Genomic DNA, 16457 nt, shown 5'->3' on the forward strand with positions numbered 1-16457 from the left:
CAGCTGAGCAGCACTCTCGCTGTGGGAGAGCACTGACCACCAGGAGGCAGCTCCTGCGTTGAGCGTCTGCCCCCTGGTGGTCAGTGCATGTCATAGCTACCAGACGACTGGTCGGTCCACTGGTTGCTTAGACTTTTATATATACTAGTAGCCCGGTGCACAAAATTCATGCACATTAAAAGGGAATTAATTGCCCTAACCGGTTTGGCTCAGTGGATAGAGCATCAGCTTTCGGACTCAAGGGTCCCAGGTTCGATTCCAGTCAAGGGCATGTACCTTGGTTGCGGGCACATCCCCACTGGGGAGTGTGCAGGAAGCAGCTGATCGATGTTTCTTTCTCATCAATGTTTCTAACTCTCTATCCCTCTCCCTTCCTCTCTGTAAAAATATCAATAAAATATATTTTTTTAAAAAGGGAATTAATTAGCAGAGGTATTTTAATATTGCTATTTGCCCTTTCTCTATAATAGAAGTGTGAGAGATGAAAGGAAATTAGTAAAATATATATGAAAATAATATATAAATTTATTAATAAATAAACAGTAACAAAAGGATATAACAACAACAGAGGCATGATATAAAAACGACAAAAACATATGAAAACAACAAAAACATCATATAAAAACAACAGTGATGCAAACAATGACTGATAAAGTGATTAAACTTATTCTGATATCTCTCTGTACACCACATTAAGAGTGAAAACACTTTCAGAGTGCTTGACTAATTTCCCTTGTGATGAAATACTGTCTTAGAACTTTAACTGTAACATCGCATGCTCTTCAAACTCAAGAGAAAGCAACATATAACTGACCATGTGCAAAAACGGGTTCAGGTAGGAATATGCCTACTTTGTCTAGAGTTTGTCCTTGTAATTTATTAATAGTCATCACAAATGCTGGCATCACGGGAAACCATCGTCGAATCAATTTAAATGGGAGGCCAGTGTCAGATGGGGACAAATTTTTTTTTTTTTTAAATATATTTTTATTGATTTCAGAGAGGAAGGGAGAAGGGAGAGAGAGACAGAAACATCAATGATGAGAGAGAATCACAGATCAGCTGCCTCCTGCACGCCCCCTACTGGGGATCAAGCCTGCAACCCGGGCACGTGCCCTTGACTGGAATAGAACCCAGGACCCTTCAGTTCACAGGCCGACACTCTATCCACTGAGCCAAACCAGCTAGGGCAGATGGGGACAAATTAATTCTTGGAATCAGAACAGCCTCTCCCTCTGCAGATCCTGTTAATACTTCAGCTTCGATAATGTTAGGTCGTAATCTTTTGATAATAAATCTGGTACCATTACAAAGACCCCATTTACTATTGAGATTTCTCAATAGCATTATGATTGCACCCACTCACTCAAATATGTGTGAAAATCTCCATCGAGTATATCCAAATTTTCTTCATTTAATTTTTGAACATGCTCATTTTTTGGACAAAGAATTGCACGTTTAGAAATATTTTTAATATTATCTATAGCAGTGGTTCTCAACCTTGGCTGCACATTAGAATCACCTGGGAATCTTTTTAAAATCCTGATTCCTGGGCCTCATCCGCCAAAAATTGTTTCTTTGTTATGGGGTGGGGTCACAACATCAATAACAAAGAAACAGAATTAAAACTTTATTGTGGGGAGCTGCTACAGTGTTTTGGACAGGTTCAAGCCTTGGACTAAGGAGAGGGCACAGTCCTCTCATTGCCACGTGCAAGTCCCAGCTTGGAGGGCAGGGCCCTCCCAGCACAATTATAGCCAACAGCTGTAGTTGTAAGCTTGAACCTATGGTCCGAACACATGGCCCCACGTGCCTGAGTGATGTAGGCTTGATAGAGTTCAGGTGCATGTAGTTGAGTAGGATTGAAACCCAGGAGAATGTTGCAAACAACTTGGTCACGCCCTTACTTTGCCTCATAGCATCTGCTATAAAATAAAGGCATGGCTGTGGGCGTGGTCGCTGTCTCTCAGAGAAGCAGCGTCCCACCAAGACCTGGCTTTCATTCTCTTGTCTGTCTTTTCTAAGCCTTTCAGCCACCCCCACTCAGGTTCACCCCTGGCCGTGCTGGCACGGCACTCTTTATAAAGATCTGCCTCCATGCTCCCAGGGCGGGTTCCTGCCTCAAACCCCGCCCTTGCTGGAAACAGCTCTGGGAAACAGCTGGAGAGGGCGCAGCCATTGCCAAGACAACCCCTGTAGGACTGACTTCCTTCCAGTTGGTCGCGGCTGTTCTTCTGAATGTGATGAACACCACCCATGGTTTTTATATAAGTAGATAGATATATCACTGTACTACCCTGAAGTAGAATATTTTCTCCTAATTTTCATTTGAAATTCCTTGATCAGAGATTTAGCAATTTTTAGGATAATCATAACTCAAGTTGATTTGAATCAATTTAGTTTAAATGTTGTTTCTGAAGTTCAAATAGTGAAATTCCAAATGCCGATATAAACTTTTGTAGTACTAATGGATATCTGGTGGCTCTTTTAGGAGACATTCCTTTACATCTTAATATAAGGGAAGCTTCAGATATAGGCCAGCCGATTGTATTCTCACAGCCTGAAAGTGATGAGGTAAGTGATCTTTTAAAAAAATGTATTTTCATTTCTCTTTAGATGATATGTACTTTTTGTTATGTAGAAAGAAGGTTGGGAAGATCAAGTTTATCTATTTGCAATGCATATATTGAACAAAAATTGGTAACTATCCACAGCATTTTAAGTTACTATTTTGTGTGGTAGGCGTATCAGTGCTGGCCCTAAATTATCAACTGACCAAGTTCTTCACCTACAAAGAGCCATCACCAACCAGTTATCTCATGAAGAACATGCACAGCAAGAGTTTGCAGAGTTCTTATCTTGCTGGCTATTAGTATCTAACTGCCCACGGTTATCTGAAGTTGAGCTGGTTGTTGGGAGAAGGAAACCTAATATAAAAAATATTGAGTATAGGTTTATATATAAACCATTAGAAATGGAGTTTTCATTGCATTTATTTTAACAAATATGATTGGGGAAGTGAGGTGGAAAAACTAGTAGTGTTTAATTATGGATACAGTTGATAAATTTTCAACTGAAGCTTTACAGTTTTAAGCCTAAAATATTTTTATTTTATTCTTTTTAAAAAATAGAAATAAAATAAATCATATATATCACTTTTTCCTAAGTAGCACTTGCTATTAAATTAGAAACTGAGCCATCATCTGGTACATCAGTTTTGATACAGTTTTTGTGTTTATTTGCTGAATAGTCCCATTCTTCCAATAGTTTTTTTTATGTTTTTTTTAGCTAACAAGTATAACCTTACAGTATTGTTATTTTTCTTTTGTTCTTTTTAAAAATTGTAGTTGACATACAGTATTATATTAATTTCAAGTGTACAGCATAATGATTCAACATCAATATGCCATGTGAAGTGATTGCCACATCAGTGCTAGTAACTTTCAGTCACCATGCAAAGTTTTAATATTATTGACTGTATTCCCTATGCTATACGTTACATCCTGTGACTTACTTATTTTATAACTGGAAATTTGTACTTCCTAATCCTCTTTACCTTTTTGTTCATCTTTCCACTCCTCTCCCCTCTGATATTTATCAGTTTTTTCTGCATCTCTGAGTCTGTTTCTGTTTTGTTTTGCTTCATCGATGTTTTGACCTTCAGATTCCACATGTAAGTGAAATCATGTGGTATTTGTCTTTCTCTGTCTGACTAATTTCACTCAGCTAATACACTCTAGGTCCATTCATGTTTTCATAAATGGTGAGATTTCATTCTTTTTATGGCTGAATAATAATATTCTTGTGTGTGTGTGTGTGTGTGTGTGTGTGTGTGTGTGTGTGTGTGATGTCCCAATAAAATGTATGCACACTTTGAATAATTTTTAATACTAATGGGTTAAATCGAAAAAGAAAGAAACATCAAGTGAGCTATCAGAAAAAAAGTGTGTATGCAGTTTTTGAGAACACCCTGTATATACCACATTTTCTTTATCCATTCATCAGTCAGTGGATACCTAGGTTACTTTCATTATTTTGGCTATTGTGAATAACGCTGTAGTGAACATAAGACATATGTTGCCTGAAAAGACATATCATTTCAAATTAGTGTTTTTAATTTCTTCAGGTAAATGTGCAGGAGTGGAATTGCTGGTTTCTAATGGTAGTTCAATTTTAATATTTTGAGGAATCTTCATTCTGTTTTTCATAGTGCCTACACCAATTTACAATTCTACCAACAGTGTATGAGGGTTCCCTTTTCTCCACATCCTCTCCAACACTTGTTATTTGTTGTCTTTTTTATAATAGATATTTTGACAGGAGGTGTGAGGTGATATCTCAGTATGGTTTTGATAACTCCCTGATGTTAGTGATGTTGAACAATTTTTCATATGTCTATTAGCTATCTGTATGTCTTTCTTGGAGAAATGTCTATTAGGTATTCTGCCTGTTTTTAAAATTGGATTGTTTATTTTTTTGATGTTGAGTTGTATGAGTCTTTATATATTTTGGATATTAACCCCTTATCAGATAGATCATTTGTAAATATCTCTAATTCAGAAGGTTTCATTTTGTTGATGGTTTCCTTCGTTGTGCAAAAGTTCTTTTTAGCTAGATGTAGTCCTATTTGTTTATTTTTGCTTTATTGCTCTTGCCTGAAAAGACATACCCAAAAAATATTGCTAAGGCCTTTGTCAAAGAGTTGATTGCCTATGTTTTCGTTTAGGAGTTTTATATTTTCAGGTCTTACATTTAAGTCTTTAGCCCATCTGAGCTTATTTTTGTATATGGTATAAGAAAGTGGAAGAGTTTTTTTCTTTCTCTTTTTGCATGTATCTGTTTTTGAATAACCATTTATTGAAGTGGCTATCTTTTTTCCCATTGTATATGTTTGCCTCCTCTGTCATAGATTAATTGACCATATAAGTGTGGGTTTATTTTTGGTCTCTGTATTCTGTTTTATTTATCTACTAGAGGCCCGATGCATGAAATTTGTTCAAGAGTAGGCCTTCCTTCCCCCGGCTGCTGGCACTGGCTTCCCTCCAGCACCCAGGACCTGGGCTTCCCTCACAGAGGGGGGCCCTGCCCACCTGCCACAGCCTGCCAGTCAGTGGCCTGGGCCTCCTTCTGTGCGGTGATCATGGGGCGATGGCCGGCCCCCGACCAATTGCATCGCACCCGCCTTGGCTGGCCTGGCGCCAGTGGGTGTCATAGCGTGGTCCCGGATAGGCGTCTGGATGATTGCTCCGCTCTTCGGCCATTTGGTCAATTTGCATATTACGCTTTTATTATATAGGATGTGTCTGTTTTTGTGCTATTACCACACTATTTTGATTACTATAGCCTTATAGTATAGTTTGAAATCAGGGAGTGTAATATCTCCAACTTTGTTCTTTCTCAAAATTGCTTTGGCTATTTGGGGTCTTTTGTGGTTCTATACAAAGTACTGCTATTTTGTCCATCCATAACTACTATCCCTTCATTCTACTTTGCTTCCTTTAACTTTGTGTGAACTGGAAAATAAAGGAGCCAAGTTTGGTTAGAGTTGTGAATAGAGTAAGAGTAGACTGACTGACAGGAGCCTAGGATAAGTAAAGTAGATTTACCTGGTATTTTGAATTGTCCCTTTCAGGGGCCCAGAGCTCCTTCCCTTTCTTGAGAGTGAACATTTATGGTCAGATGATTGAGTTGCTGGGAATGTGCTGAGTAAATATAGTGTAGCACTTATCACTGTTTTTCTTTTCTCCGTTAAGTAATGTTAAATTTCTTTCTCAGTCTTTACTTAGAAATCTTTCCTATAAGCAAAATTATAACCTTTTATTTCTTTCATAATTAAAGTCTGGCAATCCCAACTACCCTAAGTGTACTTAATGCAGTGAATAAAAAGTTGTATGAAAATTGAGGGTTTAAAAAAACTACACACTTTTAAATGTCTCCTGAGAACCGACTATTTAAAGACATTCTATGGTGATTATGATGAATAACATTAACTATTTACTAGTGTATTTCAACTGAGTTTAGATTTTTAAATATTTTCCCACCTTTCCATTTTCTTTGAGATTTTCCAAAAGCAAGGAGCATTTCTAAGAAGTTAAATAAATGTAATATAATAGAGACTATATAACAACCATCAAAAGATAATATTTAAAACTCTGAACAACAGTGTTTGTGGAATATATATATATATATATATACACACACATATAATACATATATAGTATATATATTTATATTTATAATCCTCACCTGAGGATATGTTTATTGATATTAGAGAGAGGAAAGGGGAGAGAGAAAGAGTGAGTAAGAAACATCAATGTGAGAGAGAAACATCGATTGGCTGCTTCACATATGCACTCTTACGGGGGACCAAACCCAAAACCTGGGTCTGTGCCCTGACCGAGAATCAAATCTGTGACCTTTCAATATATTGGACCATGCTCCAACCAACTGAATCTCATTTGCATAAACATTAGAGCTATTATTTCACTATTGTTGGGTGACATTTATGGGAATGTGAACAGCCCGACACTTTGTAGTTAAAGTTAGATTTGATTTGGTGAGGTGCATTGTAAGATATTTCTGGTAAAGACTTTCAAATATAAGTGGAAACTTTATCATCTTATAATTTCTTAATTAATACCTCATTGTCTTAATATGAAAATGACTATATAAGATAAATTAGAACTTTAAATCTTTTAAACAAAAGACAAATAACCAAAGCTCTTTATAAAACTTCTTACACTTTGGTTGCAATCCATTTCCTTTTATTTTTTTAATACGTTTTATTGATTTTTGGAGAGAGAAATAGAAATATCAATGAGAGAGAAACATCATCGATTGACTGCCTCCTGCATGCCTCCTACTGGGGATCGAACTGTGACTTCTTGTTTCATGGGTAGACACTCAACCACTTCTCTTTTTACTTTTTTTTTAATTCCTTAGTGTTTAAAGTATTACATGTGTCTCCTTTCCCCCCCTCATTGGCCTCTCCCTGGCTGCTCCCATCCCCCAGAACATGCCCTCACCCCTGTACTGTCTGTGTCCCATTGGTTATGCTTATATGCATGCATACAAGTCCTTTGGTTGATCTCTTACCTGCCCTCCCTCCTTTTATTTATTAACTAGAGGCCTGGTGCACAAATTCATGCACCGGTGGGGTCTAGCTGTCCACCCTGATGGGGGGCCCATCGGGTTGGGCCAGCCGGGGGGAGGGGCCACGGGCGGTTGGCCAGCCGACCCCACCCGCAGTCGGGGTAGGAAGGCCAATCGGGGACCAGGCCAGCCAAGGGGAGGGGCCATGGGAGGTTGCTTGGGGCTGATCGGGGCCCCAGTTGGGCCGGTTGGCTGCCACAGTGCATGTCATAGTGACCGGTCATTCTGGTCATTCCAGTCGTTCTGCCGTTCCAGTCACTTGGCTTTTATATATATAGACTAGAGGCCTGATGCACAAAGATTCGTGCAAGAATAGGCCTTCCTTCCCCTAGCTGCCGGCAGTGCCTTTGCTCCCGCCTGGAGCTGCCTTTCCGCCGTTGCTCTGGCCTGGAGCCACCTTTCCACCTTTGCTCCGGCCCGGAGCCACCTTTCCACCTTCACTCTGGCCCGGAGCCGCTTTCTGCCTTTGCTCTGGCCCGGAGCCGCCTTTCCACCTTCACTCTGGTCTGGAGCTGCTTTCTGCCTTTGCACGCTGTCCAGAGGCCCGGAGCGGCCTGGGCGGGGCGGAATGCCTGCATACCATCCCAGCTGCCGCCATCTTTGTCACATCAATTTGTATATTCCCTCCTTATTGGCTGTGGGCACCACCATCTTTGTCGTGAAGTGATGGTCAATTTGCATATTCCATCTTTATTAGATAGGATGACAGAGCAGACAAGTAAGATCCAGCTGTATTATCTCCTCTTCAGGGTGGTCCAAAGACCTTGACTAGGTGAGGATTAGTCTCTGTGAAGTTGAGTTGATGAGAAAGAGAGTATTAATAGTTTGAGAAATCTGAATCACATTTTTTTTACATATGATGTATATGTGTATGCTTTTTGTTTGTTATGGATTAAATAAAAGAAGGGATTTATTTTACTTATTCCTTGGTCAAGAAAAGTGCCCAAAAGAACATATTAATACGAGTCCTTCAATGAAATTGTAAATTACTTGAGGACAGAATAGTAATAATAATGGCCACTATTATTTATTATCTGCTTCTTTTGTGCCAATACTTCACATACTTTTTTCTTACTTAGTACTCCCAAATCCTTTGAGGTAGATACTATTGTTATAACCATTTTGTAGATGTGGAAAATTAGTCTAGTACGGTTAAGTAATTTGCCCAAGGTCTCAGAGCTAGTAAATAATAGAACTAAGATTTTAAACCATGCTTGTCTGACTTAGAGGCCCCAACTTTTCACCAGTAAGCTATGTCCCCTTTATATCATTACATCCTACTGATTCTCCAAAACAATGCATTACACACACAGTAAAACAAAAAAAAAAATTATTTGTTGAAATAATACTGTATTGGCTGAAAAAAATAAATCTTAACAGTTTTATAGAAATTGAAACTGTTAAACTAAGTACTTTTAGTGGTTTCTCAGCAAATGACAATCAAACCATTACTTTAAGTGTCATATGTTGAAAGTTTAAGCTTGGAGATAGGCCATTAAAAAGCAAAAGTTAAATGTAGCAAATTTGATTATCCTGGAATCATTCAGTATTTTGTGCCACCTGATAGGTATGTCTGTAATTTAACATAAGTATGAATAAAAGATTATAGAATGATGACCTTGTCTCAGCTTGCCTTAGTGAACTTTAAATTTTCATCAGAAAATATTACACTTAAATACCTAGAAAAGATACTAGATGTCATTCTCAGAGAGAATAAAGAAATGGTTTCCGTAGACACACTGCAAGGTGGTAAGTAATAGTCTTCTTTAAACGACTAACAACTCTTATACCACAGAATTGTTGGCAGAATCTACCTCAGGATATTAATTTGTCAGAAGAGGAAGGCATAATTTTTCTGCAGCTAGACTAGGTTGCTCGTTTGCTAACTCAGGAATTAGAGTTTGAAAAACAGTAATTGCTGGTACTAAATATTTTTTTCAGAAAGTCACCTTCCAAGTAGTTGCCTCCAAGTAATCTAAAATTATTTTCCCTGTCCCACCTACAATGTATCTCCTCTCTCCTGAATTTCTTCAGCTCAGCCTTTTACTATTAAATTCAAAGGACAATGCTGGTAAACATTTCATGAGTCGGTTGATGTGTGCTGGGGAGAAGTATAGAACACACTTGTCTGTTCTTTTCCAGGCCAAAGCTTACCTGAGGATTGCTGCAGAAGTGGTCAGAAGATTGCCACCGCCCTAGCTGGCTTGGCTCAGTGGATAGAGTGTCAGCCTGCGGACTGAAGGGTCCCAGGTTCGATTCCAGCCAAGGGCACATGCCTAGGTTGTGGGCTTGATCCCCAGTAAGGGGTGTGCAGGAGGCAGCCAATCAATGATTCTCTCTCATCATTGATGTTTCTATCTCGCTCCTTCTCCCTTCCTCTCTGAAATCAATAAAGAAATATATTTTAAAAATAAGAAGAAGAAGAAGATTGCCACCACCTCTTCAGTGACTCCCAGTTGTCCTGAAACTTACCTGCTGCATGACAAGAAGGAGACTTTGGGAACAGCAGTGTGATGGTAATACCTACAGAAATAATAGCAATCACAGAAACAATAGCAACCTTGTATTTCTAAGGCGATAATGTCTTATCTTCGGGTTTGATTTGCCAAACAATGACTAACAAATAAAGTTTTTGCATATCAGTGCTAAATATTACATTTAGGAATTGTTTTGAAAGCTGATGTGAACCAACTGCACAGAACTGCATTTTATTTTATTGAGCTACCCCTCGAAGAATTATGAGTTTATATTACAAGTCCAATCTTCAGTTCAGGAGAGAGCTTGTGCTCTTTTTAAAGGATTTGCTAAATTTGTATAAGGACACAAGTGTGACACCCTCCATCAGACAATTTGGTATGGGTTTGAATCCTGCCTCTAATACTGTATTGAACACACTCTTAATGTAGATTAAACCTCTACTTCACCTGGACCTGACCCTACCCCAGACTTAATGAATCTGAATCTCCAGGGATGGGGCATGGACATGTGGATTTTTAAAAATATTTATTTTATTGTTGCTAGTATTACAGATGTCCCCTAATTTTCCCATCTCCCTCCCCCAAGTCCCTGGACATGTGTATTTTTAACAAGATTCTAATGATTTTGATGAAAAATATGATGGCAATAATAGCAATAAGAGTTAACATGTATCAAGTGTTTTCTTCTGTCTTTATATTAATCTTCCTTTCATATGGGGGTGGGTAATGTTGCTCTCTCCATTTTACAGATGAGGAAGCTAAGGTATAGGAAAGTTAAGTGTCTTCCCAAGGGTTACTATTTTAGGAAAGCATGGATCTGAGATTTATACTTGGGCACTTGGATTACTGGATCCCTCCTTTTGTACAAAAAGGGCATTTGTTTATTTCAAAAGAGGAATATAGTATGCAGCGTTTCCTCAAACTTACTTGACCATGAACCTCTCTATTCCCACACCCACCTTTTAGAAGGAGTTCATTTTCTTGCAGTTCATTTTTCAAAGAATACACTTTGAAAAGCATGTATCTTGTCTAGTTGAGGCTTAGAGAGAGACAATCAGGAGCTTCCCAGGTTCAAGTAGCAAGATAGTTGTAAAGCTATAAGTACTGATGAGTCATTAGTTAATCCTCGGTTATAAGGAAGTAGTCTATGACGTTTGGCAAATGCCTTCTCGTCCTTTGCTATGTAGTTAAGCAGCCAGAAAATTAGGCAAAGAGTTACATGCCATTGTAAACATGTTTGACACACTTATGTTCACATAAAAGACTGCACATGGTTGTTAGCAGCTTTATTTGTAATAGCCAGACCATTGCAGAGCTTTTCAGTGGGTGAATGATTAAACAAACTGTGGTTTATCCATATCATGGAATACTACTCAACAATAAAAAAGAACAAACTCTACCTGGCTGGTGTGGCTCAGTGGTTGAGCGTCTACCCATGAACCAGGAGGTCATGGTTTGATTCCCAGTCAGGGCACATGGTCAAGTTGCGGGCTCGATCCCCAGTGGGGGCATGCAGGAAGCAGCTGATCAATGATTCCCTCTCATCATTGATGTTTCTATTTCTCTCCCTCCCTACCTCTCAGAAATCAATTAAAAAAAGAACAAACTAGTAGATACATGCTACAACCTGGATAAATTCCAGAGAATTATACTGAATGAAAAAGCTAATCCCAAAGGTTATGTATCATATGATTTCATTTATATAATATTCTTGAAATGACAAAATTATAGAAATGGAGAACTAATTAGTGGTTTCCAGGGGTTACAGAAGTGGGGGGAGTTTGTGTGTGTCTATAAAAGGGCAACACAAGAAATCCTTGTGATGTGGGAAAAGTCCTGTGTCGTGACTGTATTGATATCAGCATCTTGGTTGTGATACAGTTTTGCAAGATGTTATCATTTTGGAGAAAATGGGGTAAAGGGCACAGTGGAATCTATCAGCATTACTTTTTATAACCACACTAGAGGCCCAGTGCACGAATTCATCACGGGTGGGGTCCAGCTGGCCTGGCCCCATTCAGCAGATTGGGGCCGGGCCTGTTGGGAGGAGCAGATGGCGGGAGGTTGGCCAGCCATCCTGCCCCATCAGAGCCGGGCCAGCTGGGGGGAGGGGGCTGCAGGTGATTGGCTGGCGGGCTCCATCCCTGATTGGGGTGGGGGCTGATTGGGGGCAGGGCCAGCCGTGAGGAGGGACTATGGGTGGTGGGCTGGCCAGCCCTGTCCCCGAATGGGGTGGGGGGGGTGCCAATCAGGGGCCAGCGGCCTGGGGGAGGGGCCACAGGCATTTGGCTGGCCAGCCCTGCCCCTGATTGTGGTGGTGGGGGCCCATCTGGGGTGGGGCCAGCTGGGTGGGAGGGGCTACAGGAGGTTGGCCAGCCGGCCCCACCCCCTATTGGGGTAGGGGGGGAATGATCAGGAGCAGGAATAATCAGGGGGAGGGGCTGCAACCAGTCAGGGTGGTGGGGGCCTGTTGGGGGTGGGGCTGGTCAGAGGGAGGGGTTGCAGGAGGTTGGCTGGCTGGCCCCGCCCCCTATTGGGGTGGGGGGCAATCAGGGCAAGGCCGGCCAGGGGGTGGGGCTGCAGGAGGTTGACTGGTTGGCCCCATCCCCTGTTGAGGTAGGGGGAACGATCAGGGGTGGGGCTGGCCAGGGGTAGGGGCTGCGGCCAGTTGGGGTAATGAGGGCCCACGGGGGTGGGGCTGGTCAGTGGGAGGGGCTGCAGGAGGTTGGCTGGCCAGCCCGTCCCCTATTGGGGTGGAGGGCAATCAGGAGCGGGGCTGGCCATGGGGAGGGGCTGCAAGCCAATCAGGGTCGTGGGGGCCTATTGGAGGTGGGGCTGGCTGGGGGGAGGGGCTGCAGGAGGTTGGCCGGCTGGCCCGCCCCCTGTTGGTGTGGGAGGGACAATCAGGGGCAGGGTTGGCTGGGGGGGAGGGGCCGCAGGGGGTTGGCTGGCCCCACCCCTGGATTGGGCTGGTTTGCTGGCTGCAGTGGGTGTCATAGCGACTGGTTGTTCCAGTCGTTCTGGCGTTCTGGTCACTGGCTTTTTATATATATAGATGTGAATATAAAATTATTTCAAAATAAAATTTTAATTAAAAAACAAACATGTGCTGCTGTGTCTGAACTGAATGTCCTAGAATAAATTATCCAAGCTAATTAAAATCACGAATAGGAGTATTTGTGGACATACAGCAATCATCATTCATCACTCCAAGAAGGAAGTAATCATTTAAGTTGTAGACATTTACTTGTGCTTTTATTGTTTTTTGCAGGGGAGACCAAAACAGAGCACTTCTTAAAAAAAATAAAAAAGCAAGTGTTTGAACCAAACTAAACTTTACCTACAAAAAGAATGATTTAAATAAGCTTCAGAAGCTCTTAAATGTGAGCCATAACTTAATCTGATGGAAAATGGGAAAGATAGTCTTTACTCATAAATGCATGACTTAGAGAAGATTCACATGAATAATCATTTATTCTCTCTCCTCCCTCATCTACTAGTCTCTGCAGATGCTTCCAGGAAAGCCACTGAAACAATGAGTATATAAGAGTTCAGAAGGGAAGGGAGGACAAGTTGCTATAATGGCAAGAAGGAAGCTTATTCTAAAATTTTGCCCATGGCAGCCTTTACTAAGCTTCTGAGAGCTGACTTCAAAGACAGACTATTAAGCAAAGCAAATCTGCCTGTTGTTAGGAGTAATATTTATTTCTCACCACATTTCCATAGAGTGTAGAGAATTTCCACTTCACATTCCAGAAGGGAAAGGCAGCCTCCCCAACTCACTCCGTTCCAAGGTAGGAGGAGTGACTCATCTTGTCGGTAAATTTCTTCCTGTCTGCATTTCTTTGATTTCAGCCAAATCCTGAGCTTCCATAGGCGAGCTACAGGGAAACCTGAAATTGTCCACCTCTGCCTCCGACCCTGGTGGACAAGTCCCTCTAATTTCGGGGTAAGGTATTTGGTAACCCAATGTGCTCACATATCTTCTAATCCAGCTATTTATCAATAATGAAGGGTTTTTTTTTTACCTTTATCTGAATTCTGTGTCTCCCAGTTAATAGGGGAAGAATTCCCCTAACCACACTCCATGAAATCACAGAATACCTTTCTAGAATCCTATACAGTTAAAACCAAAGAATATATTAGAGTTTGGTGTATTTGAAGCACCTTCAGTAAGAAATAAGTTTACCAATGACCAGAAGATATTTTGGGGGTGAAAGGGTGGGGGAGCGGGGTGGAGGTTATTATGAGGTATACTACATACGAAACAGCACAGAAGACAAATATACAGGTCAATTAATTCTCTACACCCACGTGAACACCCATGTAACTAACAACCAGCTTAAGTAGGGCACTGCCGGCATCCCGGAAGCCCCTGTCTTCCTTCACCATCTCTACCTTCTCCTCCCTTACAAATTACCCACATACTGATGCTTTAACACCTAAGCCTGTGCCCTTAACCATTATAGTTTTGCCTGTTTTTTGAAGTTCATATTAGAATGATACAGTATTCTGCTCTCTATTAACTGCTTTTATTTTTGCTCCACATTGACTGCTTTCATTCTATATTGTGTTTCAAGTTCCATGTCTGTTGTTGCATTTGGTGTGAATTGTTCACATTCTTTGCTGCAGAATGTTCCATTGTTTGCATACACAGCTAATCCATTCCACGGCAGGTGGATATTTGGATTGATTTTAATGTTTTGCCATTACAAATGACGCTGTTCTGAACATTCATGTACATATTTTCTTGGTGTTCATGTGCTTGAGTTTCTGTTGATTTATTGTTTAGTGTTATCTTGTTGTGGTTTTAACTTGCATCTCCTGATTACAAATGAATTGAGCACCTTTACTTACATTTATTGGTTAATTCCTCTTTTGTGTAGTGCCAACTCAAACCTTTTGCCCATTTTTCTATTGTGTTGTTAGAAAATATATTTTTTTATACTTTTAATATGAATCTTGTCAGTTCTTTGTGTTGCAGATATCTTTTCCATTCTCTATGACTTGCCTTTCACTGTCTTAATAGTGTCTTTTGATAAAGTATCTAAATTTTAATGTACTCAAATTTACCACTTTTTTAATTTTTGCGGTGTCCCAACGCATGAAGATATTGTCCTATATTAACTTCTAGAAGTTATAGAATTGCTTTGCCTTTTACACTTGGTTCTACAATTACCTGGAATTGTTTTTTGGTTGTTAGGTGAGGTAGGCTTTAAGTTTCTTCTTTTGTTCGTGGGGATACTTTCTTGTCCCAGTCCCACTCAAGCTGTTTTTTCCTCCACTTCTCTGCAGTACCACCTGTGTTATAAATTAAATGTCTGTTTCTATGGGTCTGTTTCTGAGCTTTCTATTCTGTGTGCCTTTGCAACAATAACTCACTACCTTGTTTATTATCACCTTGTTTTTCTAAAAGACTGTTTTGGCAATTCTTGATTTTTTGCATTTCTATATAAATTTCAAGGTCAGCGTGTGAAGTTCAAAGACAACAGCAGCAAACTATTAGAGAGTTTCCATTTTTCTTAAGGTGAAGAGGACTGGAAAGAGTATCATACCCACCCTTACAACAAGAAAAAACTGTATGGTCTACAAAAGGATAACTTTTTAAAAACTGATCAGAGAACCTAAGTTACAGTGCAGCCAACTAGCCAGAAATGTAAGGAAAGAAAGACTCCCTCCAGAGAGAGACAGCATGCAAGCATTTCCTCACCTTTGGCAGAACACAGAAGAAATTGGTGACAGGCTCCCTACAAAACAGGTAAGAAAAATTCAGTGACTTTTATAAACGAATTTTCAAAAGCTGATTGTGGGAAAACAGAAGAATCTAGAACCCCTAATGCTGCTCACAGAAGGGGAATTTGCACCCACTCATAGGCCTTTCTCTATGGGCCTCACTGGGTGCGGAAGAGAATAACTGAGCATGGGGCAGGGGACTGGAAAAAGCCTTCCTCAGTGGTAGAGGCTTGGAAGAGGGAGAGCAGCTGCCTCTGTGACAAAAACACAAAGCCCTGCCTGACCCTCTTTCTCTGCGGGATGAATACCATAAGTCACCAGGAAGGATAGCAAAACTTGTCCTCAGATGATGACTGGGAAAGAGAAAATAGAAAAACCTTCAACTCCTAAGGGAGGAACAGGAAGCCATCCTGGCCCTAGGCCATTAAAGATATCCTATCCTGGGAGAGGTGAGGGGTGGGACCAATGAGAAAGCCCAGTCACCTTGCTGGAACACAGGGCTTGCCTAAAGCTGAGGCTGGACCAGGACAACAGAACCCTCTACCCCACAGCAAGCTAGCAAGCCCTCCAAGCAACAGCAGTCTGCTGCTGGAGGAGGGAGCAAGGATATGAATAGAGAAGGTCAAAAGCTAAAGGTGGAATAGGAAATGAGAAAAATATCTTTTGGCCACCCATCCTTCAACTTAAGCATAAGGTAAGACTGGAGGAATTTGAAGCCAGTGTTGCATGAAGGTAACTGTAATCACAATAAAATCTAAACAAGATCAAGTCCTGACCAATTTGACTCAATCCTGCACATTAAGGTTCTAGAAAAAGTAGCAGCATACCCATATTTAGCCATAAATGCTATTTACCTCAGTTTCTACTACCCAACTCACATTAACCAGTATTTAGTTTAAAAGTTATAGGACATAAAAAGCAAGAAAAATCAACCCCTTATCAAGAGACAAGGCATCAAACGAACCAGATACTGGTACTGTCAAATAGGAAATTTAACATGGCTATAAGTAATATGTTAAGGGTCTAATGGAGAAGGTGGACAACATGCTTCATCAGATGAGAAACTTCACAGAGAGACAGAACTGTAAGGACGAG

The 16457-nt window shown here is 40.7% G+C and overlaps 1 protein-coding gene across 2 annotated transcripts in view; it reads left to right on the plus strand.

Annotated features, from left to right (window-relative positions):
• The window catches only part of NUBPL (NUBP iron-sulfur cluster assembly factor, mitochondrial), a 240215-nt gene extending 228497 nt beyond the window's left edge, over positions 1-11718 (plus strand). For both annotated transcript variants that reach the window (XM_070427639.1, XM_070427647.1), the window contains 2 exons: positions 2492-2574; positions 9295-11718. In XM_070427639.1, coding sequence (XP_070283740.1) covers positions 2492-2574; positions 9295-9351 — 140 coding nt within the window. In that variant the 3' untranslated portion in view covers positions 9352-11718. The remainder of the gene's footprint in view (positions 1-2491; positions 2575-9294) is intronic.
• Positions 11719-16457: the final 4739 nt, after the last annotated feature.

The sequence above is a fragment of the Myotis yumanensis genome, unplaced genomic scaffold, assembly GCF_028538775.1.
Source record: "Myotis yumanensis isolate MYYU_CA2020_CCGP unplaced genomic scaffold, mMyoYum1.0.hap1 SCAF_1, whole genome shotgun sequence".
NCBI classification, from domain to species: domain Eukaryota; kingdom Metazoa; phylum Chordata; class Mammalia; order Chiroptera; family Vespertilionidae; genus Myotis; species Myotis yumanensis.